General features: G+C 46.2%; 2 protein-coding genes and 1 long non-coding RNA gene across 5 annotated transcripts; 2 read left to right on the forward strand and 1 right to left on the reverse strand.

The window, feature by feature from the left end:
- The first annotated feature begins 1403 nt into the window (after window positions 1-1403).
- LOC131136475 (myosin light polypeptide 6-like) lies at window positions 1404-6527 on the forward strand. 3 transcript variants are annotated; one of them, XM_058083323.1, is made up of 7 exons: window positions 1404-1536; window positions 1923-1950; window positions 3883-4026; window positions 4123-4296; window positions 4481-4558; window positions 4854-4901; window positions 6047-6527. In XM_058083323.1, the coding sequence occupies exons 1-6, from the start codon at window positions 1429-1431 to the stop codon at window positions 4880-4882; spliced, it is 561 nt and encodes a 186-aa protein (XP_057939306.1). In that variant the 5' UTR covers window positions 1404-1428; the 3' UTR covers window positions 4883-4901; window positions 6047-6527. The 3 variants fall into 3 exon arrangements, with proteins under 3 accessions (XP_057939306.1, XP_057939305.1, XP_057939304.1); XM_058083322.1 differs by having other exon boundaries at window positions 1405-1536; window positions 4854-4888; XM_058083321.1 differs by lacking the exon at window positions 4854-4901 and having other exon boundaries at window positions 1405-1536.
- A 215-nt stretch (window positions 6528-6742) lies between these two features.
- LOC131136478 (uncharacterized) lies at window positions 6743-9073 on the forward strand. The gene is made up of 3 exons (XR_009131747.1): window positions 6743-6932; window positions 8461-8593; window positions 8978-9073. It is a non-coding gene; the product is annotated as an uncharacterized LOC131136478 (long non-coding RNA).
- Window positions 9074-9248: 175 nt separating this feature from the next.
- Window positions 9249-19994, reverse strand: LOC131136477 (complement C1q-like protein 4). The gene is made up of 2 exons (XM_058083326.1): window positions 19187-19994; window positions 9249-10562 (listed from the first exon to the last, which is right to left on the reverse strand). The coding sequence occupies exons 1-2, from the start codon at window positions 19730-19732 to the stop codon at window positions 10383-10385; spliced, it is 726 nt and encodes a 241-aa protein (XP_057939309.1). The 5' UTR covers window positions 19733-19994; the 3' UTR covers window positions 9249-10382.
- Window positions 19995-23654: the final 3660 nt, after the last annotated feature.

Genomic DNA, 23654 nt, shown 5'->3' on the forward strand with positions numbered 1-23654 from the left:
GGAGCTAATTTCAGACACAGGCCGTCCAGAGCCGGCAAAGAATGGCTCCTAAAAGAGAAGCATCTACAAAGAACCCAATTTCACCGGTGACCCGGCCCAGATTGGGGCCCCCTTTCCCCTGCCTGCCAAAAGCAGCCCAGGAGCAGAAACCAAGGATGTCGCCAGCATCGGATTCCCTGTTTGACCCCAGTGCTTTGGAGGTGAGTGGAAAATATCAGGGGTGTTTTGTGACCTAGCTTATGTGGACGTTTCCCCGTGAATCACCTGATGTGTGATTATGTTTAGCTGGTAAATCGAGCAAAGGACGAACGAATAGTAGTTTGTTGTCAGATAGCGTAGAGACCTCGTAAACCAATCAGTTTGCTTGAACAAACACGGAATTGAAGATGATTTAGCATGGTAGCACACTTCAGATAAAGATGGCAGCCCCAAGCTGAGAGATTGCTAAGCTAAATGAAGAAATAGGTCACCCACAGTGATGCTGACATTGAGTCTCTTTAGGGAGAAATGCTTCTTTTTGTGTGTGTACTTATGTAGTACAGGCAATTCCAATATATATATTCTTTCTACTTGCTATACTCTATATTAAAGTGTCAGAGTGGAAGTATAGGAAAAATAGCTAAATGAAAAATAATAGCTGGCTTATTCTAGAATCCTGATGTCCATGCAGATTCCTCAATGCACACATGTAAATGTGTACATGCTCTAAATGATGATCTAACCCGAGTATAATTCCAATGTTGAGTATTCCTATAAGACAAATGATAGAACATACCTGTCACATCATTTTAAACACGTGTTCCCCATAGTATTTATGCTATATCAATAACAGAACAGACTGAATAGTGTAACAACATCAAACCGTGATGAGATTTCTCGTTTGGGGAAAAGCTACAGTATTTAGCACGAAGCCAATCAGAGCGTGAAGGATGACATCACTGCTATGAATGATAAGAATAAGAATGATATGGAAGCGGGAGTGCCTGAGGCGCTAATGGAGCCGTGCATTAACTGGTGATGCGCATCAACAAACCTTGCAATCCAACCTACTTCGGTGTTCCCAACGGCATGTGGCTGTTTTTTCGGAGTCCAACAGCTTCATGCGTGTTAACGTCCAAGTCGTGTTGGAGATAAAAATGTTCCCACGCCCTAACGAGTCCTCCTGAGCTCCTGACCAAGTCAAAGAGAGTTAGCTCATGTCAAACACATGACGTGAACATAAACAATGCTGAGACATGGAGAAGAGGTAGGACTAATAAGCTCTTCAATCAATCAAAATAACAACTTAAAGACAATCAAGTACTTTATAACCACATTACATGGAGGAGAATTAAATGCAATAGTTAAGGGAGATATAGTCTCCTTTCCAAAGCTGCAGTAGGTTCCCACTTCTATATATGGCTCGATCCACAGCACCGTGATGACGTCATGACGGAAAGCTCCAAGCCTTTTCTTGTCACCCCGCCCATCGCATCGAGCAAACGATCTTTTTTACCCTGCCGATATCTCTGTCACAACTTACCCGCCTCAGTCATGGTGAGTGTTTCCCTCTAAACTCTACTAACAAATGTGTCGATGTACACGCCGTTTAGCGTTAATGTAGTTGTTTCGGGAAAGTATGTTGGAATTTAAAAGGCGTTTACGTTCGTTTCAAAATGTCGCTGTGCTGGCCGCTTGCTAGCGGAAGTGCAACTTTTTTGAAGCTAGCGTCAGCCTTCACGGTTAAATATGGAAGCAACACGCACACGTTTACGTGGTTCCATGTTGTAAAACATCTTTAATCATGTGTGCAACAGACATGTTAAAGACTCGTTGCTATAGTATGTGAACGACATGTTTAAAAGCAGTAGTTACTCGGAGCTAGCTTAGCACCGAGCCGCCACACAAGCCATGTTCACCCAGCTAAATGTGTCTTTCCACAGTCTGACTTCACGGACGATCAAATCCAGGGTGAGTTTTCACTCTTTCACTCTTCGAATGCATGCTGTCATTGTGGCTTGCTTCAGATTAGCCTTTGTCCCTTCTCACCTTGCCTTTTGGCCGCCTCCTGTCACAGCAGTAGCGCTTTTAATTTCCTCTTTATTTCACACAGTTTCATTCCTTTCCACTTGCAACTGCTTGTTTTTTCACAGATTGGGTTTAACCTGCAACAGATTCATGGTAAGTCGGTAAATGGGCGACTGACTTCGGAAATAACTGCTGGCTACCTTGGAGTCTCAAGGTTTTGCTTTGCATGAAGAACTAAACGCACCATGTGTTGTGATTGGGGCTTCTAGTCGGTCGTATTCCCATAACATTCCCATAGCATTCCAAAACATGCCAGCTATGACTGTGTTGCGGTGTGTTGTGTTCAGTCATGCATTTGTACTGCCTGTTATGCTAACCGTAGTAGCCATGCAAAGTTCTTTTGTCCATATATCGTCTCTGGTTTGTGTCAGGCCACGGTAAACTTTGCCTTATCTTCTCCAAGACGCTCTTGTCCCAAGCTTACCCTTTTTTGGTCCACACAAGGATGGACTTGAGTCATTGTGGACATAATTGGCCATGTTTGTTGCACACTCCTCCTCCTCTTTTCCTCCACTCCTCTATTACCAAATATGGTGTGGGGAGAAGTCCTGTATTGCCAGAAGGGAAAAGGGAAGAGACACATTCCTTTCACCAGGGGAAAAGCTCCATAACACTGCCCGAGCTACATTGGCAGCATTGTTTGGTGGGGAAGTGTCTTGACAAACATTTATTTACTTACACTAGATTGCCCAATTACAGGCTTAACCAGTGCAAAGATAAATACTTAGATAGTGGACAAACTGAAGCGCTGCGTTGGTATTCCAGAATCCTGTTAAGTATTGATCAACTAACGTTATGAAGTTAGTAGTTGGCTTGCTGTGATTTGAAGTTGAATTTATAAGATCAAATGCCAATATATATTGCTTTATTTGTTTGTATTTTCTCGCATGAAATTGCTCACATTGGGAGTTTGCTCATGAAAAATGGAAATGTGTGCCTTGACATCCCACCACGTTTTTGTAGTTCTGCCCCGTTGCGCCCCCTTCCACTGGCGCTGTTGACAGTGGACTCGCTCATCTTCCTCTTGTTGCGCCGCTGCTGTGTCCTCCAAATATGTTCTTATGTGCCTCCAGCTCTCCAACTAGGATTTCCACCTCCGTTTCGCTTCTCCGTCTTCGGTGTCTCAGCAGCCGTGATTCAGAAGAATGGAGCCAAATGCAATCAAGGGTCCTTGAATTTGGCCTCTTTGCATTGACCATTTATGAATTGAAGACGTGTGGAGGTTTTTTTTTTTTTTTAAGGTCAAAATATTTTTGTCCTTATGCACATTTGGAGTTTCTGGCGTACGCAGACTTTTAGTCAGATTTCCACGTGCGGTTGGATAAATGAGGCCCTGGTTCAATATCCGCCGTGCTAGTGTTGTTTTTGGATACAGGAAGAAGAAACGGGAATGACGTGCATTGCGCCGTTTGACGTTCTCAGTGCATCGAGGCGTTGTCCGTGCGCCACTGTTTTGATGGCGATACCCCAATTGATTCGAGTTAGCATGTACACAGGAACAACCCCGCGTGCTCACACATGTAAACGGGTTATTCCAGATGCTTCAGAATCTACCAGAAGGGCTCAATTGTAGATGAATGACCACAATCGTGTTTCTTTATATGTCAGCACCAAATGGTGCACTGCCTGCTTCTTTTACTTTTAGACCGTTTAAGCAAGTCTTGACAATTTTAGCTGTTTGCTTTGTGTGCTTGCTCATAGTTTCCACCATTTTCATTCCTCATTCTTCTCTTCTATCGTTTTTTGACCCTGCATGTGAATTATTCTACTTCGCACAAAATACCATCCCTTCTTGTAATGTGTTGTGTTTTCCAGAGTTTAAGGAGGCGTTCCTGCTGTTTGACAGAACAGGAGATGGGATGATCTGTTACACTCAGTGTGGGGATGTCATGAGGGCCCTTGGACAGAACCCCGTCACCGCTGATGTCCTCAAGGTCCTGGGCAACCCCAAAGCTGAGGGTGAAGCTAACATATTACTACATTGCAGGGCGAGGGGGGGGGGGGTTGCTGCTCGTCCAACTTGCTTACTGTGTTGTGTTCTCCACGTGTTTTTAGAAATGAACACTAAGATGTTGGACTTTGAGAAGTTCCTGCCCATGCTCCAGACCATCGCTAAGAATAAAGATCAGGGCTCCATGGAAGACTTTGTTGAGGGACTTCGTGTATTTGACAAGGAAGGCAACGGCACAGTTATGGGTGCAGAGCTACGTCACGTTCTCACCACACTAGGTAAGGCTTGTCTAACGCTTGGATAGATATCTGTGCCACAGTCAGAAAAGATGCGTTGGATACTACTGCTCACATTTTTAACTGTACTTAATAATAATAATAATAATAATAATATACAGTATCGAAACATATTACCACAGTTGTACATCTGATAAAAAGTGAGTTCAATCTGTTGATTTTTCAGGTGAGAAAATGACAGAAGAAGAAGTGGAGACACTCCTCGCAGGGCACGAAGACGCAAATGGCTGCATCAATTACGAAGGTGAGATTGAGGGGCAAAATGTTGGAAATGCAACTTTTTAACCAAAGTAGGCACTAGTGGAGTCCTTTATATACACGCATTAAATCTTGGTTGACATGTAGGATAGAATGAACTGACCAAAAGATAGTATAGTATTCATTTCATTGCCAACCTTGGAAGCACTGCATCAATGCTGGACAGGCCTGTGCTCAGGTGGGTGGGTGTGGATGTTTTCCCAGACATGCTGACTTGACTGCTTTGACAGAGCCTTCAAAGTCACTCCACTCAAAGTGTGTTAACTGTTCTTCCTCCACAGTGTTTGTGCGCCACATCATGTCAGGCTGAGGGCCGGTACGGGCATTGGGTATACCACCAAGTGGCACGAACAGGCTTTCCTCCTTCCTAGCTTTTTAATAATCATCCACTCACAATAGGCCTCCCTAACACTTCAAAATGTAGTTTGCATTCTGCTCATTGGGAAATGGTGAAAAGATGTGCAGGGTCAAAGTAGTAGAACCTGCCGGGAAAGCCTTGTGGTCCTTCTCTGTTTCAGGCTGAATCCCCGTTCCACCCCTCAGCGCCTCCCCTTTGTCTTACCCCTTAAAACGTAGGCCCAAGGGGAAGAAGCTGCTAAGAAATGGGACATTATCATGACATCACCCGTCACCGCTTGCTGGCTGTGACAACATTTGTTGCAAAGATCTCTAATGGCTTACAAGCAGCACTGTAGCAAGAGTTGTAGCTCCGCCTTCCCCTTTTGTTTCAAGTGTGGTCCCCGACGACGGGGTGTATAGCCAGGGTAAGACAAGGGCCAAGGGGTAGACTTGGGATTCAGCCTTAGTTCTGAGGTTCTGGTGCGGTTGTAGCCGCCTGCTGCCCCCCCCCCTGCAGCAGTCTGTCTGGTTCTTGGCTGCAGCATGCCCCTCTGCATGTGTCGGGCCCCTCCTCAGGTGGGGCACGTGGGGGGCACACTAGGTAGCGACTGGTATCATTCAGGGAAAGCCTGGTGCCCACTGTCACGTCATTGCAGCTGGTGGCTGTGGGGATAACATGGCCGCCCCTCATTTGCATGTCAGGGGCGCTAGTCCATGAAGTTCTTCTGTTGGTGTTAGACGTTGCTCTTTCCACTCCAAGTAGGCCTTTAGCTTTCCCATCATCTTGTTGCCGGCTTTGGGAGAATGGACCAGCCCCCCACTTTTCTACTAACAAGACAAGTTGCACTTACGCTAATTGTTTTCTCCTCTGTGCTGACGAAAGCCAAATTTGTAGCTGGCCGTTACCTTGATCTTCTCCCTTCTCTGCATCTCGGCTTGAGGAAAGCGTTCAGGGCAGATGGCTTCTCTAACCAGCTCCTGTTGGAATGTAGACCTAGCCAAACGCTTTGGGTCAATAGGGGATAGAGATGACCTCACCTCCTTGAACCCTTCTGTCTTTGTATCTGGGCTCAATATGGGTGATGCGCCTCCACATGCATTTCTCATGTTTCCCTTGTCTCCTCTTTCTTCACAGAACTGGTCAGGATGGTCATGAACGGCTGAAGACCAAAAGAATCCGTCGTGTTCTTTTTTTCTACCCTTTCACGTTTGCAATGAGCTTCCTCCATCTCCACTTGCTCTTTTCATGGATTTGTCTAAAGATGAGATATGACCTTTGCTGATCATATACTGTACATGACCAACACGTGCATTCAGGCGCTCAACGCTTTTGTTTGCATTCCATTCCAAAATGCGTCCCTTGACACTTCTCCAATTTGGACATGATGGCATATCGTAATAACTACTGCTGGTAGTGTCATTTTTGGATGGGACTTATTTATAAACATACACATTAACCGATGAAGTATCTGATCTCCTCACTTCATTGGCCTTTTGAAGTCACAGCAGACCAGTATAATTACAGCCACCCAAACGGTAGGTGGCGTTTCAAATATTTCCCATGGTTTTAATTCACCTTCTCTTGCGCATATCAATAAATGTTTCCTGGAATATTACTGTGGTTCTGACAACTTTTTTCTCGCCCGACATTCAGCGTAGTCTTCAACCGGTGCCTCAATGAAATGGCATCCGCACTGTCGGCAGGCTGCCACAAGGGGGCAGTGTTACACTGATATACTGATACACCGTATGGCTAAAGCTCCGTATGTATAGCATATATATATATATATATATATATATATATATAGCATCGTTGGTGTTGGTCCTGGGAAGTGCTTTTCATAGAATGCAACTTTTTGTGTAAAACCGCTTAATCTGGATCAACAACCACTAAAAGGCTCAGCTGAGCTTGGACGATTTGAACTATGTGGTGTTTTCCATTCCAACTCATACCTTCCAATAAAATCAAACATTAGCATTGCAATTGTAGCTTAAACGAATGGCTAGCTTTCAATATGAAGGTAGGTGTTCGATCCCCGGTGCGGTTTTTTTCCATACAAAGTGACAGTTTTTGGTGCCTAATGTTTCCCTAGTTTATCAGTGCGTGTATGAATGTATAAACCTAACATTTGTTTTTAGAAAGGCGCTTCATGACGGTAAGCACATACTAGTTTTCATTAGAACCGCCTTGACGGATCCAATATGGCGGCGACGTTGAGGTACAGTAAAGAACTTCTTCTCTACCGTGTGGCTTCGCTAGCTGACCAGGTTGCGGCGGCCCTGTGGCGTAACTGCTACAGCGTCCCAGTGAATTCCAATTAAGCAAGATAGATGACATTGAAGTTGAAAACAATATAACATACTGTTACACAGGAAGTGGATCCCGAGTAAGTCTAGTGTAAAACAACACATAAAATGCACTAATAGTATTATTCCTAAATGCTAGGCTGAGCACTCGGTAGTTAACAGGACAAATGAGTCCGTCATACTCTTAATGAAGCATACCAATGCAAATACAACAGTTATATAAGCCTTTAAGCATTACTGTAGTTTTCCTCCAGGAACTCAATTCTTACGTGGCGCCATGAACACTGACCTTGAGGTCTGAGTCTTTGGGACCTCTTGGATGAGTCGTCGCTGAGCTTGGGGTCATTTTGGTCGGAAGGTTCACCACTGTTCCATGTTTTTGCCATTTGTTATCATTGATGGCTCACACTGTGGTTTGCTGGAGTCCCAAAGTTTCAGAAATGGCTTTTCTAGACTCAATTACTTTCTTTCTGTAGGGGGCAAATACTTATTCACAGACCATGTAGGTTTGGATTTTGTTTTTCCCTTCATGATAAAATAAAAAAATAAATATAAATATTTAAAAATGGCATTTTATGTTCAGTTGGGTTGTCACTGACTAATATTTACATTTATGGAAGCAAGTGTGACAAAAACAACCAGGAAATGACATTATAGGCCTGATATTTGGCAATATAGTCCTGTATTGTCAATAATGGTAAGCTGTCGTCTATACACTACTGATATACCCCCCCCCCAGGAGGAATTAAACACTGGGAAGTAACTACACAGTAATACTGAATGCCGGCAACACAGTACATGGATTTGACATTGTACATGTTTTTTTCCAAATGATAATTATACATGTTAATTGTCAGCATTGAAAGTATACAAATATTGTGTGTAAAATATAAAGTATAAAAGGCTATGTGGTACTCCAGTGGATTTTGTTCATGGTGACTAAACACGAGATATGAGCATCTTTTTTCAAATGCAGTGTGGTAGCTTGGTGACCTTTTATTTATTTCTGTGCACAAGCAGCCACTATTTCTTTTCATTAGACACCAAGCCGCTATTTCCCTGACTGTGTGTGTGTGTGTGTGTGTGTGTGTGTGTGTATCAGCTTTGGGAGGGCTGCCGGGTCCACTGCTGAATAGGTTGCCCACTAATTACTTGGCGTGTGCATGTGTGTTAGTCGGGGCTATTGATTATTTTAATCCTCCTATTTGTGAGTGTGTGATCCTCATGGCTCTGCTTTGACAGGGGAATCGCTAATGGGCCACAGCGCAGCCCGTCTCAGACCTCTCTGCTGCTCCAATTAACTTTCAGCTGGGCTCTGCAAGCAGACTGAGGGGTCCCGCCAAGAAATGCTAAGCATTCATCTTAATGCTCAGAGGTAACAAATCCATCCAATATTGTACTTAAACATCCAAAACGCCATCACGTATCTTGTCTAATAAGATTCGGGTTATACACCATTTCTGGTCACATGATGCCATTTTGCAGGGGTGGTGTAGAAAGGAAGAGCCCTCCAAGCGACCACAGATAGTTTGGGGATAATAACAAATTGACTTTACAAATGAAAAATGTCTCGTAACTGACTGGATTTGCAACAAGTGATTTGGCTTTAAACCCACGATAAACAACGTCCACTCACTTTAGTTTGTTGCTGCAATTGATTGTGATATTGTTTCATGTGAGATTGGCTGCGTTTTGTGGATCCTGGGTGTATTACAAGTTGAGATCAATATAGCGCTATTAATGTTTGTGCTTTGGACAGTGTCTTAAGACGTATTGGAAATCCATGTCGGAGCAGGCGCTGGGTCTGGTCAGCCACAGGTACTTCGATCTGAGGTTGTAAGTCCACAGCGGTAAGCTCCGTATATCCAACTCTCTGCAGTCGGTGCAATTGTAGGTGGAAGTGAACAGTGTGTGTTTAGGACCCTCAGAAGTCCACGCCTATTCACTTGGATTCACTTGGTCCTGATAAGAATAAGGCAGCCGCACATGATGTAGGCATGGATCATTTAATAGCCATTGTTTACCCAACCTGTCCAACATAACAGGCAGCTGAACATCATTATAGTCTATATATTACATAAAGACAAAACGAATAAATAAACACGTTGGTGTAATGAACTGTACAACATTTAATGGGGGTTAAACACTTTGGCGCGTCCTTATATTATATACTGTATCCATTTATACACATAATGTATACATAATGTAAACAATGCACTCATCACACACAGCTCCAGTTATAAAAGATGCTGATTCCTTTTTCCTTTGTGACGTTCCATCCATCCGCTCTCTTTGCTGCTCATCCCCACTTCAGGTGAGAGGAACATAACTTGGATGTTTTTGGAATGCGGGAGGAAACCACACTGAGATCCCAAGTGGAGATTCCAAACCCTGGTCTTTCCGATCTCCTGACTGTGGGGCCTACACGCTAACCACTCAGCCACCGTGCAGGTTTGTGACATTGGCCAAATAAATAAAAAAAAAGGTACACCTGCACAAACAAATGAGGTCCACTACAAGATTTGTCATTGTCATACTCTGAGAGATGGGAATTTAACAACACACGTTACTAATTGTTAAATAATATTATACTCACCAAATATTACAAGCAACCTTCCTTTGGATGCAGTGCAGTTTAACGTGCAGCGACAATGATAAACACATCTGTGACAAACGTTAGCAGGATTGTTTTCTACTTGTATTTTTAATACATGTCTTCTATTGTTGTTGTATGTTTATGCACCGGGGGGGTGTACCTAAAGTTTAGGCCAGGGAATTGATTTGGCACAGAGGAAATGTTGAAACGAACACGGTGTAAGTGAAATGAAAGCAGCTTTGGTCATGATTAATGCCAAGACAATTATTGCATAAATAATACAAAATGAATATGGATCACATTAGAATATTTTGGATTACTGCATTTGAGAGCCACACAACGGAGGTTAAATGTCCCTCATATAAATCACGTCATTGTTACGTTCCCTTTGATTCCCCACTTTATTAGCATTTATGAACCATGTGTGTGTGCGTGTGTTGGCGGGCGCTTGCATGCATGCATGTATGTAAAGACATGATGTGTAGGATTACATGCATGGGTTGCGCATGTTGAGGTCTGTATATTATTGTATTATTATATAATAATGTATATTTTGGAGCCGCTATTCTCAGTCTGGGTAGATGAGGAAGCCAGAGAAGGTGCTGTACTTGTTTGTGTTGCCTCCGTGGACCTTGCCGCCATCCAGCTGCACACACACCTCATCCCCCACGTCCAAGTGCAGGATCACACTATTGGAGGCATAGTCGTAATTCTGATCAGCGTCTTGAGCGATGGCGCTGGCTCTTACCTGTCACCAGGAAAGGACAAACCCATTAACAAGTGGATGTAACTGAACACGCTTACAAATGTAGTATGACAATGGGCTCTAATTTCGAGGCGCAGCGCTAATTCGGTCCAGCGCACCACTGTGCATAGCCAGGTTGGTCATTTGGTAGACTGGGCTGCACCGAGATGGGCGTGGCGGCGCAACAGGGGAGGTGTCCACATTTTCAGTTGGTGCAGTAACAATTTCCTGACAAAACAGTGCGCTAAAGGTGCGCTAAAAGCTCGCCAGCTCCAACTTGGGGGTTCTTGGCGCAGGCGAAGCGCACCCTGCGTCGTGGTAAGTTGGCTGATGGCGCACAGTGCACAGAAGTCCCCAAGGGTTTTTGGTGACGTGTGTGTGTGCGTGCACTGTGACTAGGCGCAGGCGAAGCGCACCCCGCACAGTGGTAAATTGGCTGACGTGTTCACAGTGCACACACGTCACCAAGGGTTTTTGGAACTCAACCTGACGGCAGCTGAAAGTACGATGCCAACCGGGGTGTAGGGACAACGTCCCCCCAAATAAATGGCTCGGTGCCTTGTCTACGAAATTGGAGCCCATTGTCTCCTTCTGAGATTGACAGTCATGCGGATAAACACACGGATAGCATGGTGACCTGTGACCCCAGAGGTAGAGTGAAAGCACAGCCCCTCTTCCTTCTATTGATTGGCTGTCGTAGGGACTCAGGGCGAAGGCTCGGGGACGGAGATGTGATTGGGTTGCGGAGATAAGCAGCAACGCTGGGAATAAGAGCGGAAGAGAGAAACACCATGGCTTTGCATAGCGGCTATTGACCTGTTGCTCCTGATCCTAGACCAGCTTAATATGCACGATATCGAGTGGCGATGCACAAGCCAGACAGCTTTACATTTGCACGCCGCGTGCGAGCGGGGGTTTATTGACCCGAAGGCAGTGGATCTTTACTTGTTTGTTAACACATTTAATTGAGTTTACTCTTTCTCGATGTTTAAGTACACATGCCGAGATTGAGGACCAAAATTGTCTCGTGTTAAAGCCATTATTAGCCATTATTTGATAAGCCTTGTAGACATGAAATAACATCCCTATAGTCACCTTTACGCTCGGGGTTAGTATGTTGGCTGCAGTGGCGTGTTTGAATCCTGGATTTCTGGAGGTGTGAATGTGAGGTTGTCTATATGTGCCCTCCAAAGGGTGTACCCCGCCTCCTGGCCAAAGGTTCCATCCTATGCGTAACCCTAATGAGGACATGCGGTATAGGAAATGATCAGCAATTGCACCAGGCTATTCACGCGGTAAAGGTTAGCTTGCGTGATGTGTTCGCTGACAGCTGATATCACATTTGCATCTTTGGCCGCTTCTGACAGTGATGCTGTGAGTGCGACTTCCTGTTGACACCACGCATATGTCATCTTGCTCATTATTTGTGGCCAAGTGGCAGGGGACACACGCCTCCTTTCACCCATCAGGCCGTGGCAGATTCCACACAGATTCCACTTCATGTGTGTCCGTCCTTACAGGGAAATGTTCTTTGCTCGTGTAGGGATGCAACAACTGAATTAGTGCCCCAGCCCATGTGACTCTTGAAGGACTAACACGGGTCACGAGTACCAGACAGACAGGCCTGTGGGAGCCAGAAAGCCAACAAAGGACTTTGATAGGGAAGGGGACATGGACTGATCCGTGAGATCGGGGCTGGGGTCCAAGCATGACGCTGGCACCCCTGGAGCTTGCCGATGGCAGTCCTGGTCTTTGCCTAGTCCTTCCAAAAGACACCTGCAGCAGTGGAGCCCCCAGGTGAGGTGAAAGGTGAAGGACTCGTCTGCATTGTTGATGTGAACAAAAGCAGAGATGGTCTCAAAGAAAGAAGTAGCAGCGTAACAGACTGATCAAGCCAGGCTATTTTGTGAGACCAGAGAGATGGGGGGGGGGGGGCGGGGGGGCTATATGAAGTCTTGTTTTCATCTGTGGCGCTGTGCTCCACGGGTAATAAAAGTGACAGGATTCATTCACTGTGATATACTGACCTCTTAGAGCGGAGACAATAGAAAAGTAGCTGTTAAACTTACCTAAGGGACCGCCGCACGTAGGACGACGTTAGGGAAGGACTGGCGCGTGTGCTCCGGTTTACTGTGAGAGTGTGTGTGTGTGTGTGCGTGCGCGTGTGTGAAGGGCTGAAACCTTGCTGGAGTGGAGCTGGAATATTTATTGAATAGATGGGCCTTCTCCTTTGGGAGCACGGGGCTTTCGACAAGTGTCTATAGCATGGAACTATATCCCAGATTGCTTTTCCCTGCCACTCCATGTTAGGCTTTGTAATAGATGGTAGCATGGTCTAGGGCAGCCTTAACGATACCCAGATGGACACATACTATAATGGTTATGTCACATTTCATCCGAGTCTGATTGCGTCATTGAAACGCTTTGAATGCAATGAGTTTGACTTTTCCGGCTCTAATTTTGTGGCGCAGCGCAAGGTGGAGGAGGGTGGCGTTGCCCACGCAGTGGTAATTTGGTAGGCTGGGTTGCACCAAGATGGGCGTGGCAACGCAAGGTGGAGGAGGGTGGCGTTGCCCACGCAGTGGTAATTTGGTAGGCTGGGTTGCACCGAGATGGGCGTGGCGGCGCACCTGGGGAGGTGCCCACACTTTCAGCTTGGTGCAGTGACAAAACACTTTTTTGACAGATAAGAGTATGAAACGAGTACATTTCGTCATCATCCGTAGTCGTGTTTAAAGGAAATGGGCACCTCCCCCATGCCACGCCTACATAAACAGAGGCCTATCTGTAGATATGAAGATATCTAGAACCCTAATTTGAGACTAATTCCATTTCACCAGTGGCTTATTAAGATGTCAGCATTAGAATATTTCTTATCGCTACCAGAAAGGGATGACATTTGAACATTATGGTGTGAAGCAACCTGACCTTTACCTGGGTTATTAAAAGATCACATGACAGGTGAAGAACCTGGCAAAGACTATATTACTGTAGAAGACTACAGAACTTCAGAACATTGTATCCATCAAATATCATTTCTTATTCTGGTCTGGGTGGCGTCTATGCTGGAGCCTATCACACCTGACTCTGTGTGAACATCCTGGACCGATTACCAGTCAATCACAGAGCATGTTTTTGTTATTTAATATGAAGTTGAAACGTTAAAGTATGAAATGTAACATAATTGTAAATAACCCAAAGAGAAACATGTAGGCCATGATGGTGAAGGGAGTTGGGGTTATAACGCTTTATAACACATAACAAAGCCTACACCAGATACCAACAGGTATGTTTAATTAAATCTGTCAGAGACGAGTCTCCGGAGGTTCTCTCTCTGGAACCAAGCCACTCCCAAATAGATCTCCTCATCAAAGCCAACAGAAATGTTCAATAACTCCAAAGAACACTTTTGGCCACAAAACAAAGCCATCTGCAGCCAAACGCCTCGCAGACATCAGGAGAACAAGTCTAACATGTGACAGAAAACATAAGAAAAAGCCTATGCTACCGCTAGCTACTTTGGTCTGGAAGTCCAATTATGGCTCTTCCTAATTCAAATGGATCGGCCAATAGCGCAACGTTGCATCGTGTCACAGACATGGAAGCCACCGAAGTGAGACCTGTGCTGTTCAATCCCAAATCCCCATACTCGGAAGCCCTGTCAGGCTGCAATGATTTGTGAAAGTTAGATTGGGGTGTGAGCACGTCGGCTTCACACACTGTGGGGATTTAGGGAATGTAATAGGTATTGGATCTATGGCAATCCCATGGAAGCCATGCCGCAGTCAACACATCCTCCTAAGATTACCAAGCTCTTGTTCCACACAGGCGCTTCCTACCTGTGTAGCATTTTGGACCAAAATGATGCACTGTAATTATTCTACAGTGAAATCCATCAAAATACATGAAAATCAATGAAACAATGCAGGCATCATCATGATAGGTTAGTTCTACCGTACCCGGGATGGGTTGTTGCAGTACTAATCCTGCTAGTTTTTGATGGCGTTTTGGTATAGTTGTTCTAGTTTTACTGGGAATCCGCACATACTCTTCTATGTCGCTCTCCACACCAGCAGCAGCACATCCTCATTATCCTCAATCACACTCATGGTGAGGTGCTTTCACAGATACCACAATCCCCAATATCAACATGACGACACAAGCCACTTCATGTTGCCCAATTAACGCACGGCTCTTGTATGTACAACTGACGTCTGAGAGTCTAACATCTTCACAATATATCACAATTTCCATTTGTATTTTCATGAAAGTATGCACTGAGTATGCAATGAGTTATAATTTTACTTATATTATTGAAGTATTTGAACTAGGGATGTTCCCATCAGGGTGTTGTGCTCCCGATCCCGATAATCCCTGAGTGAAATCGACCAATACCGATGCCAACACCAATCACATGTATTCAACAAAAATATCAACGCTACACATTTGTTGTTGCTCCCATTTTTCATGAGATGAACTTAAAGATCTCAAATCCTTCCAGATAAACAATATTAGCATTTCTCTCAAACATCGTTCCCAAATGTGTCTAAATGTGTGATAGTGAGCACTTCTGCCTTGCTGAGATCATCCATCCCACCTCACTTGTGTGTGCCACACCAAGATGCTCATCACATTTTCACAGCTTCTCCTGGGTTGGTCTCTGGGACACTTTGGCATCTTCCATGTTGCAGGTAGCCTTCCATTCCATCTTTATAGCTCTTCTACAACATCACGTCAGTTTTTAGTTTCCTTGTCAAGGCTTCAAATCTCTTTCAGGCAATTCTTTGGTTATCTGGAAGTTCTGGTGAGTCTTGTTTCCATGGCAACTTCACTTGATATCGCCCCTCTTTGTAACTGACTGATGTGTTGAACTGTTGTTGAGCCTCAGTGTCATCTGTTCCATCCTCAGCCTTGTTGGAAATGCCAAGTGGTTCTATTTCCCAGAAACTTGCTTAGGGTCCTCAATGCAGATCTTCATGCTTGCTATGGATACTGGTCCCTGTACTGTCCAGCCAGACGTGGTTTCTATGGCAACGGCAGAATCTGATAGACTTTCCACCTTGCTAGACACAACCTTCCAGCAGTAATCAGCACCCATCAGCACGGACAGCTCCACTTCTTCATCACCACCGCTTGAAACATCTGCTGTCGCCCAACCTTTCCCTTCTACGTGCTTCCCCACTTGCTCCCCTGGGACCTGGATAATGCCAAGGCTGACTTGGGGGATTTCCATAGCTTCAATCTCAAGGGCTAGGTCTTGGTAACGGATGTTTTGCAGCGTTAGATTCCCACCATTACCTTCCATTGTAACTGGAGAGCCCCCGCCAAAGGTGAGGCACCTCAATGGTGAACTCCACCTCAATGTTTCTTTTCTCACGGGTGGTAGTCCTTCTAACGCTAACGCTAATTGTTTCCCAAGCACAAACCGTCAGGCGGCGCCCCTTCCTCTTTGTCACCATGCTTACTCCAACTTTTCTTTTCACGTGCTTTTCTTTTCACGAGTGTTTTCTGCACCTACTTCTGACTTGTACTCTCACTAAATAACCACCCTCGTGGCGCGTCTGAACCGCTGGTGTGGAGTGTGGAGATGTTGCCTTAAAAAATAGTAACCAGAGATTCCCTTTAGTGCCACTATTTTTGAGGCACGATGAACATGCCCGCGTCCTGTTTGACCTTCAGCCCATACAGTAGTTTGAGAAACGCAGCGCTTTTGCAGTTCATGTTGAGCCACAAGCTGCAAACAATTTTGAGCAGAACTAGAAGAATAGAAATGAAATGGTGAGTTTAGCTTGAAAGCTCTCTCGACAAGACCAGTCTCCTGTCTACTGAGTTTCAAATGCCACTTGCTAGGCTCTACTGGAGATACTGAAGGACCAAGAGAGGCTTTTTTATTGTCATTTACACACTGCTGCCTTGGCATACTGTATGAGTCCCAACTAACAAGTGTTGGTTTTAAATACACTTGTTTTGTGAAAGTGGTAGGAGTGCTGAGCTGCATAAGCAAGCATGAGGTGGGATGCCTGATGAACACCGCCTGCCCAAATCCATTTTTGAGATGAACAAGAATGCAGCAGCCACTCATCAATGGACGCTTTTTTGAAAATGCTATTTCTATTCTATTTCTATTCCAGGCCAAAGGAGAGCACAAGAAAAACAACAAAATGGTTCTTCCTACCGCCTGAAGCGTTTCATAGTCCCGGGGTGACTCACTGTCTGTACCACCCTGATAGCACTACTACATGGGCTACAATAAAAGGCAACCAAAGCAAAACGGTGAGTTGTGTTCAACTTTATTCTACTATTTAAAAATACATTGACACTCAAATGAATCTCCCACAAATCCATGAAAGTCCTGCCATCAAACATGCCCCGTTCCCGCTCATCATTGTCGGAGTCAGCCTCGTCGTCAGGTGACTGTTCAGCAATGATGCCGGCTTTCGCCAAAACGACACAAGACACCTTAGCCCAAGTATCGACAATCCATTCACATATGGTGGCGTAACTCGCCCGACCCTTCGCTTCCCTTTGACGGCCTGTTTACGCTAATGTCCTTCTTCTTCACGACTTCCTGGTAGATCCTCCTGGAACGGTGGCAAGCTCTTACTTCGTTTGCTTCTCGTGGCGAGATGGGCGGAATGTTGTGTTGCAACGTTAAGCGTACGTACTATACAGTTGGTTTATCGTTGCCAGCGTACGTATTATGGCCAATGGTCCAACACTCGTCTTTTAAGTGCACCTCATAGCGCAGAAAATACGGTACTTCTGCTTCTTTCTACCAATTTCAGTATGAGGCTCCGCTTCTCCTCCCACAGAGACAAAGCGACTGTAAGACCGACAAGTGTCATTCCGTTCAAAGATGGTTGTTTGGCATAGACATGGACGGACGGAATTCTCAATCGTAGCACTTCAGGGTCTAAAACCTTTGCTGTTTAGCTTGTTTGTGGAATTTGTTACAGCAGGCTCAATTTCAGTTTCATTGGGAAGACGTTGAACTGATAATACTGGTAGTGTAATACTGGTACTGTAATACTGGTGCTGTATGTAGTACTGGTGTCGTCCTTACATTCAAAAATGTATCCTTGAAAGATAGGACCCAAGCATGCAGTACGTGTCAGAATCATTGAAGTGTTTGCTTTTGTTTTGTCTTCTCCTGGTCGACCTTGTCCTCGGCTTGTCGGGCCGAAACGTAGAGGGTGGGTGTCCGTTGGTTACTGCTGGTCCCGGCCTTCACTGCTGGCCTCCCTGATGCCTCGTCTACCAGTCCAGCGTCTCCACACCTCCATTAAGTCATCTATCTTCTTCTCTTTCACCCCCCCTGTCGTCTCCCCCCCCCCTTTTGTTCGCTCCAAGTGGATCTCAGCGTGTCCCTGTCATGTCCAGCCAGACGCTTGCTTTTCATTCACTGTCACTCTGTCCTGAGTGTGATTGTGTGTGTGTGTGTTTATGTATGAACGTTATACGAACAGAATACGAGGAAAGGTTTTTCCTTTGTTTCAGTGTAGTTTGCCACCAATGAAGTCCAAGCCCCGTTGATGATTTCAAACAGAATCAGCCTGTCAATCATCGTCCCATTTAGTCAGCTGGAGCCACCGCCCCAGGCTGACTAGCCTCCAGCCCCCAGTCTTGGCTGTATCTCCAAATATCATCAAGTATTCTGCAGCCTCACACCCTTTTTTCCTTCCCCACGAGCAGATCGCTTTCTCTGTTCTCCATTAACCAGCCTGTTTAAATAGTAGGCCACCTGACGGGTGTCAGATGGAGGTTAAACACTTGAATTGAATGAAAATATCATTCATGGAGACTCAATGAAGAACCATTGGAGGGGGGGCAGAGCAGGGGGGTCAGAGCAGGGGGGTGTTTAGGACATCTAATCTAAAATGTTTCAATTATTTATCAGGCAAAGATGACTTGAATGAAAATAATGGACATCAGACGCCCCCCCCCCCCCCCAAGCTCGTCGCTGTCTCGTCTACTGCAGCCTGTCAAAAGGACGGCGAGGACAAATGATTTCAAACTTATATTTTATATATGCTCGCGTGAGAATAGTTTTGTGTATTGGGGGTCCTGTGATTAGATGGCAGCGATTGATCCAGCCCCCCCCATCAGTCCCCCTGTCTTTAATTAGCGTTTGGGGAATGCCGGGCCGGATGACTGGACTGTCAATTGAGCATTTATTATTCATTTGTCTGAGGTGCGGAGCGGCCGGTCCACGCCGTGACGGACGTCTCTCCTGTGCTCTTTTGCACTTCTGTTTTGGCGCTAATCAAACTCCGCGTGTGATCCCCGCTAATTGGACTCTTCCATTTTGGTGCGCCTGCCTTCCGCATTCTGCCACTTGTCACTTGGCCAGCGCTCACGTGCAAATGCAAATATGGGTGGGCGCTGACGGCGGCTGTATGAATTCCGCCTTTAATGAGGAGGCAGATTGCACCTTCATTCCTCGTCTGTCATGTGGCCACCTGCTAAGTGGAATGTGCTCGGAATGTGACGAGCTCAATGTCGGAGGTGAGGCGAGTCGGCGGCGGAGAAGCGAGTACGTGTCGGGCGTCGCCGAGCGTGTGTGCGTACATCCACGGGTAAACATTATCGTGCAAACTTTCATGCAGCCACAAACACGTTTTACTAACCAGTCCGTTCTTCTTCAGGTCCGCCCACATGCTGGTGCCGTCCCCGCCCCTCATTAGCACGTGGTAGGTGAAGAAGTAAATGCCGGGCAGCGGGCAGGTGAACTTGCCGGTGCTGGGCTCGTAGTAGTTCCCTACGTTGGTGACCACGTCGTCAAACTTGAGTATTTCGCTGCCCTCGTGCTGCTTGCGGAGCCCGGCGTAAAAGGCGATTTTGGGAGTGTAGAGGGAAGGGGAGTAGCCGCCAGGACCCGGACCCGGGGGACCTTGGGGCCCCGGCTTGCCTGGCTCCCCTGGAGGCCCACGTGCTCCCGGGGGGCCGGGGATCCCCGGTGGGCCCCGTATGCCCGACTTAATCTTCTTCCCAGAATAATCCTGGGGTGGCGGGGACACCGCCGTTAATTCCTGGCCCGGCTGAGAAGTGGCGTAGGGACCGCAAACCATCCTGCAGCTTCCCAGCATTTCATAATGGCTGCCATCGCTTCCCGCCGTCCCCCCTTTGGTTGTGTGCACCAGCAGAGGGATGGCCACCAGCAGGATCAGAACCATGGCGACGCCGACCGCCGCTCCGATCACGCGTTTCCTGCGGCTGAGCCGGGAAGCGGCCAGCGTCAGGAAGTCCTCTTCCCCCTTGACCGGAATGGTGCCCGCCAGGGTGAAGCCTCTCAAAGGACCGGTATCTCGTGGGAAGGAGGGGGGGGGGGGGTGTCCTGGGAGATGAGCCAGGCCAAATGGCGGACTGCCAGACGGACACGAGCAGACGAAAGCGTCCAAGAAAAATGATGCTGATGTCCACGGGAGAAATAATCTAAACGTCTAAGATTGGAAAGATGAAAATGGAAACACTATTGAGTTGAAGGTCATGAATATTTTGGGCTCCGAGGAACTCATGATCTGATGAAATCCTCTTCACTTGGATTTGGGTCTAATGCTTCCGTTCATTTGTTTGCATTAAAAGAAGCTGGTGGTTTCATGCCGCCTCCAAATGGACCTCATGAGAAGCTTGTCCTTTGCTGTTTGCATTTGCAGAAGAGCCCTTAGAAGAAGTTGACCAGCAATCTTCTCCTTGGCATCGTCTTTGTTTTCCAGCCCAATAAAGGATAGATTCCTCCTCTGGGATCTACAGCTGCATTGGAGGTAGATAGCAAAAATATACGTTTAAAAATGCAAGCAGTTATTTCCATTTCCTAACAAGTTTAGTAGCATTGACGCCTACGAAGGCCTACCAAGGTGTTGTTCATGAAGGACAAACATCCTTCCATTCAAGTCTTTAGTTGCTCCAACGTTCACAACTGAGAAAGTAAAAAGCTGCTCACCATCGCTCCGGGTAAATCCCGGGATAATCTTCAGCGCAGGAAGAGCAGCGTGGCGCGAGAGGCTCAATTAACGGCCAGTGTTCCCTTCTGGTGTCCAGGTAGGACGATGATGACGTCAGGTGGAGGTCAGTCCTGAAAGACACTTCGCAAAGAGGTCCATCAGAAGGATGCGCACGCTGTGGATGTCCACTCATCCACTGAACAGACCGCCGTGTTGGCAGACACCTGTTAGAGCGGGACTCTCTCTCTTGCTCGCTCGCTCTCTCTCTCTCCCCCCATCTCTCTCTCTCCCCCCATCTCTCTCTCTCCCCATCTCTCTCTCTCCCTCTCCAAAGGGAGTGTGGCTAGAGATACAGATGGCGGAGGTTAACTCCACTTCCCAACTAGTATTGATGATGATGAATAGAATTGAAAGCATATGTTCTGGAGTAATCCAAATAGATGGAAAGTCCATTATCCAATCCTGGATTTTGGGGGTCAAAGGGAGCGTTCTCTCTGCTGTCTATGTTGCATCTTGAATGAAGCCGCTGCAGTCGGACAGGAAACAACTGAAGTATTGATCTTTTCCACATTGATATTGATCAATACTGATACCAATGTTGGTTTCAATATTATTGATATTTGTTGAAAAGGTTTGTGAGGACACCTGACGGCTTTCATCACCAGTCCTGGAATACTTCCAGATCTTCTCAGATATTCTGCTGTTATCCACAATTGGGCATGTAAAGATGCTTTAATGGTGTGAAGTTCAGGTTTAGTTCCACTTTTCAGTTGCTGAGAAATGAGGGAGGAATCTATGGGGCAATTATTTATGCATTTTTCCATTTCCGTGGGCCCCTCTTCCACTTCCACACTTCCCAGGCCAACTGTGAGGCATCATCCCTCTGGCGTGTTTTGTGTCTGGACCAGGGCACCCCCCCCCCCCCCCCCCCCGAATGGGTACCTCAGCAGGGTGGCGAGGAGGCCACATCCGGACGAGGGTATGTTGTGCTTTATTTTGGAATATCCCACTCTGCGTTTCCGTGACTGATTGGGCAACATGAGACTACACTTCCTCCCTTTTGGAGCTGATTTCAACCATTTTTTGTTTTCTTTTCCAGCCAAAATGTGTGATGAAGTGTGCTGAAGCAAAAGCGGATGTTTTCATCTTCCTGCGTGTGGAGGCGAGGACAGATGTGGCTGACACTGGTTGCCTCGCAATGATTTGTGAGTAACGGAGGCTAGACTCTAAACATTCTTCCTGTGTGTGTGTGTGTGTGTGTGTGTGTGTGTGTGTGTGTGTGTGTGTGTGTGTGTGTGTGTGTGCGACTTGCATCCGACTGCTGCAAGGCCTCATTAGCCAGACACCCTGTCCTGCACGTTGTGCCGAACCTTTGCCTCACACACAAACACATGATCCACATATCGATACACATATTGGACATGGTTGCCAGGTATACAAAGAGCGTGTTCACCATTAGTGATGCACGCCGTCCACGTCCTCCCCTTTTGTAATGACAAAATATTACACGTACTGAAGTGTATATATGTAGTATCCAGTTACTATCTAATTACCCCACTTGGTACCGTGTCACATTCACTGCTCATATAACCTTTCATCTTGGGAACATTTTGGGCTCATTGAACTCATCATTTCCTGCTTTTCCCCGCGGTCACCCGTCTGACAGGCTCGATCGTGACTTTAAAGTTTAATGGCGGCGCAGTGGGACCAATAGGGACAGGTCTACATACAGTATTGATGACTCCCTTTCATCAAGCACCACCTTGTCCCCCTCAAATACGATGAGCGCTGCCTGGGAATATGGGAATCTGATCCCCGCAGACACGGAGGGCTGGATAATCACTCTCCTTTCCACAAGGTGGTCGGGATTTAGCGGGAAATGGTCCGGGAGGATTGGCTTTTCCACTGATGGGACGCGGCATCCGTCCCAGGCCGGTTTAAGAACCAGAGTGTGGTTATCTGAACAAGGTGAAGAGCTGCTGCTCAGCAGGTGGGACATCGGCATGGCCGTCCGTCAGAGGCAATGAGCTCACAATGGATTTTTAAAGGCTGTTCAAATATTACTGAGCTGATGAATATTGAAATATGTGCATGTCTCCCAGCTGTCCGTCTCCCTTTGTGCTCCCTCTTGTCTGATTTGCTCCCTCTTCACTGTCACTGAACATTTCAATAACATCCGCTGTGTTGACGGTTGAAATCCAGGGCTTTGGCTCCATGGCCGCCACAAACTAAAGCCAGAGTCACGGGAGGATAGGTCCTGCTCCTGTTTGACTTATTGTCTTATTTACAGACCAATGTCTTACAATGAGATGGACCGAGTAAATCTCTGCCTTTGTTTTGCTTTTGCATCATTTTACTTTGCGCTTATCTGTGCTCCGTGTAAACAAGTGGAGAGAGAGAACAGGAACTTATTTATGGACACATTACTCATGGAGATTTTTTCCTCTACTATACAGCCGGCGTATCCGCATGGTTTCCGATACTAATTCTTCAAATCAACCAACCGCAGCAACATTTAAATAACTCCGCACTGTTCATGTGGAACACTCGGGAATTTGCACAGCACAAAATAAGTCAATTGTTTCTTACCATGGAGGTCATCATCAATGCTTTATATGGGCTGTACAGGTATGTCACAGGTTCAGCTGGACTTTGGGGAGCTGACAGGCCAGTCACACAATACACACAATACACACAATACGCACAATACACGCAATATGCACAATACACGCAATACACACAATACACACAATATGCACAATACACACAATACACAACATCACAGGGAACGGAGCAACCAACACGTATTGATCATCAGTTTTGAGGGATGATGACACCTTATCCCCGAGAGCGCATCACCGCCACAGGGTCATCACTCCCGGGGGGTGGGGTGGGGGGGGGGGTATATTTCCATTTAACACTGACAGGAATTCGGCTATCAAACTGCCATTCTTTGCTATGGAGATTACTCCCTTGTAAGTACATTCAGAGGCCATGGGGGGGGGGGGGTTAACTGGCATAACGGAGACCTTCTGAGTACTGCAAAAAGAGGAAACATGAAGGTGTAGTACAACAAAAGTACAACATCAATTGCTGCTTAAAAGCCACGCATGCACGGGACAACGCCTGGGCGCTATATATAATATAATCAAAT

The sequence above is a fragment of the Doryrhamphus excisus genome, chromosome 10, assembly GCF_030265055.1.
Source record: "Doryrhamphus excisus isolate RoL2022-K1 chromosome 10, RoL_Dexc_1.0, whole genome shotgun sequence".
Taxonomy (NCBI): domain Eukaryota; kingdom Metazoa; phylum Chordata; class Actinopteri; order Syngnathiformes; family Syngnathidae; genus Doryrhamphus; species Doryrhamphus excisus.

What these genes read in the sequence shown, in the direction of transcription:
- LOC131136475 (XM_058083323.1), top strand. Translation starts at nt 1,429, where the DNA reads ATGACGGAAAGCTCCAAGCCTTTTCTTGTCACCCCGCCCATCGCATCG. An exon ending in GGGCAACCCCAAAGCTGAGG is followed by an intron (nt 4,027 to 4,122) that starts GTGAAGCTAACA and finishes ACGTGTTTTTAG; the next exon opens with AAATGAACACTAAGATGTTG. An exon ending in TCACGTTCTCACCACACTAG is followed by an intron (nt 4,297 to 4,480) that starts GTAAGGCTTGTC and finishes TTGATTTTTCAG; the next exon opens with GTGAGAAAATGACAGAAGAA.
- LOC131136477 (XM_058083326.1), bottom strand. Translation starts at nt 19,732, where the DNA reads ATGGTTCTGATCCTGCTGGTGGCCATCCCTCTGCTGGTGCACACAACC. An exon ending in ACCTGAAGAAGAACGGACTG is followed by an intron (nt 10,563 to 19,186) that starts GTTAGTAAAACG and finishes TCCTGGTGACAG; the next exon opens with GTAAGAGCCAGCGCCATCGC.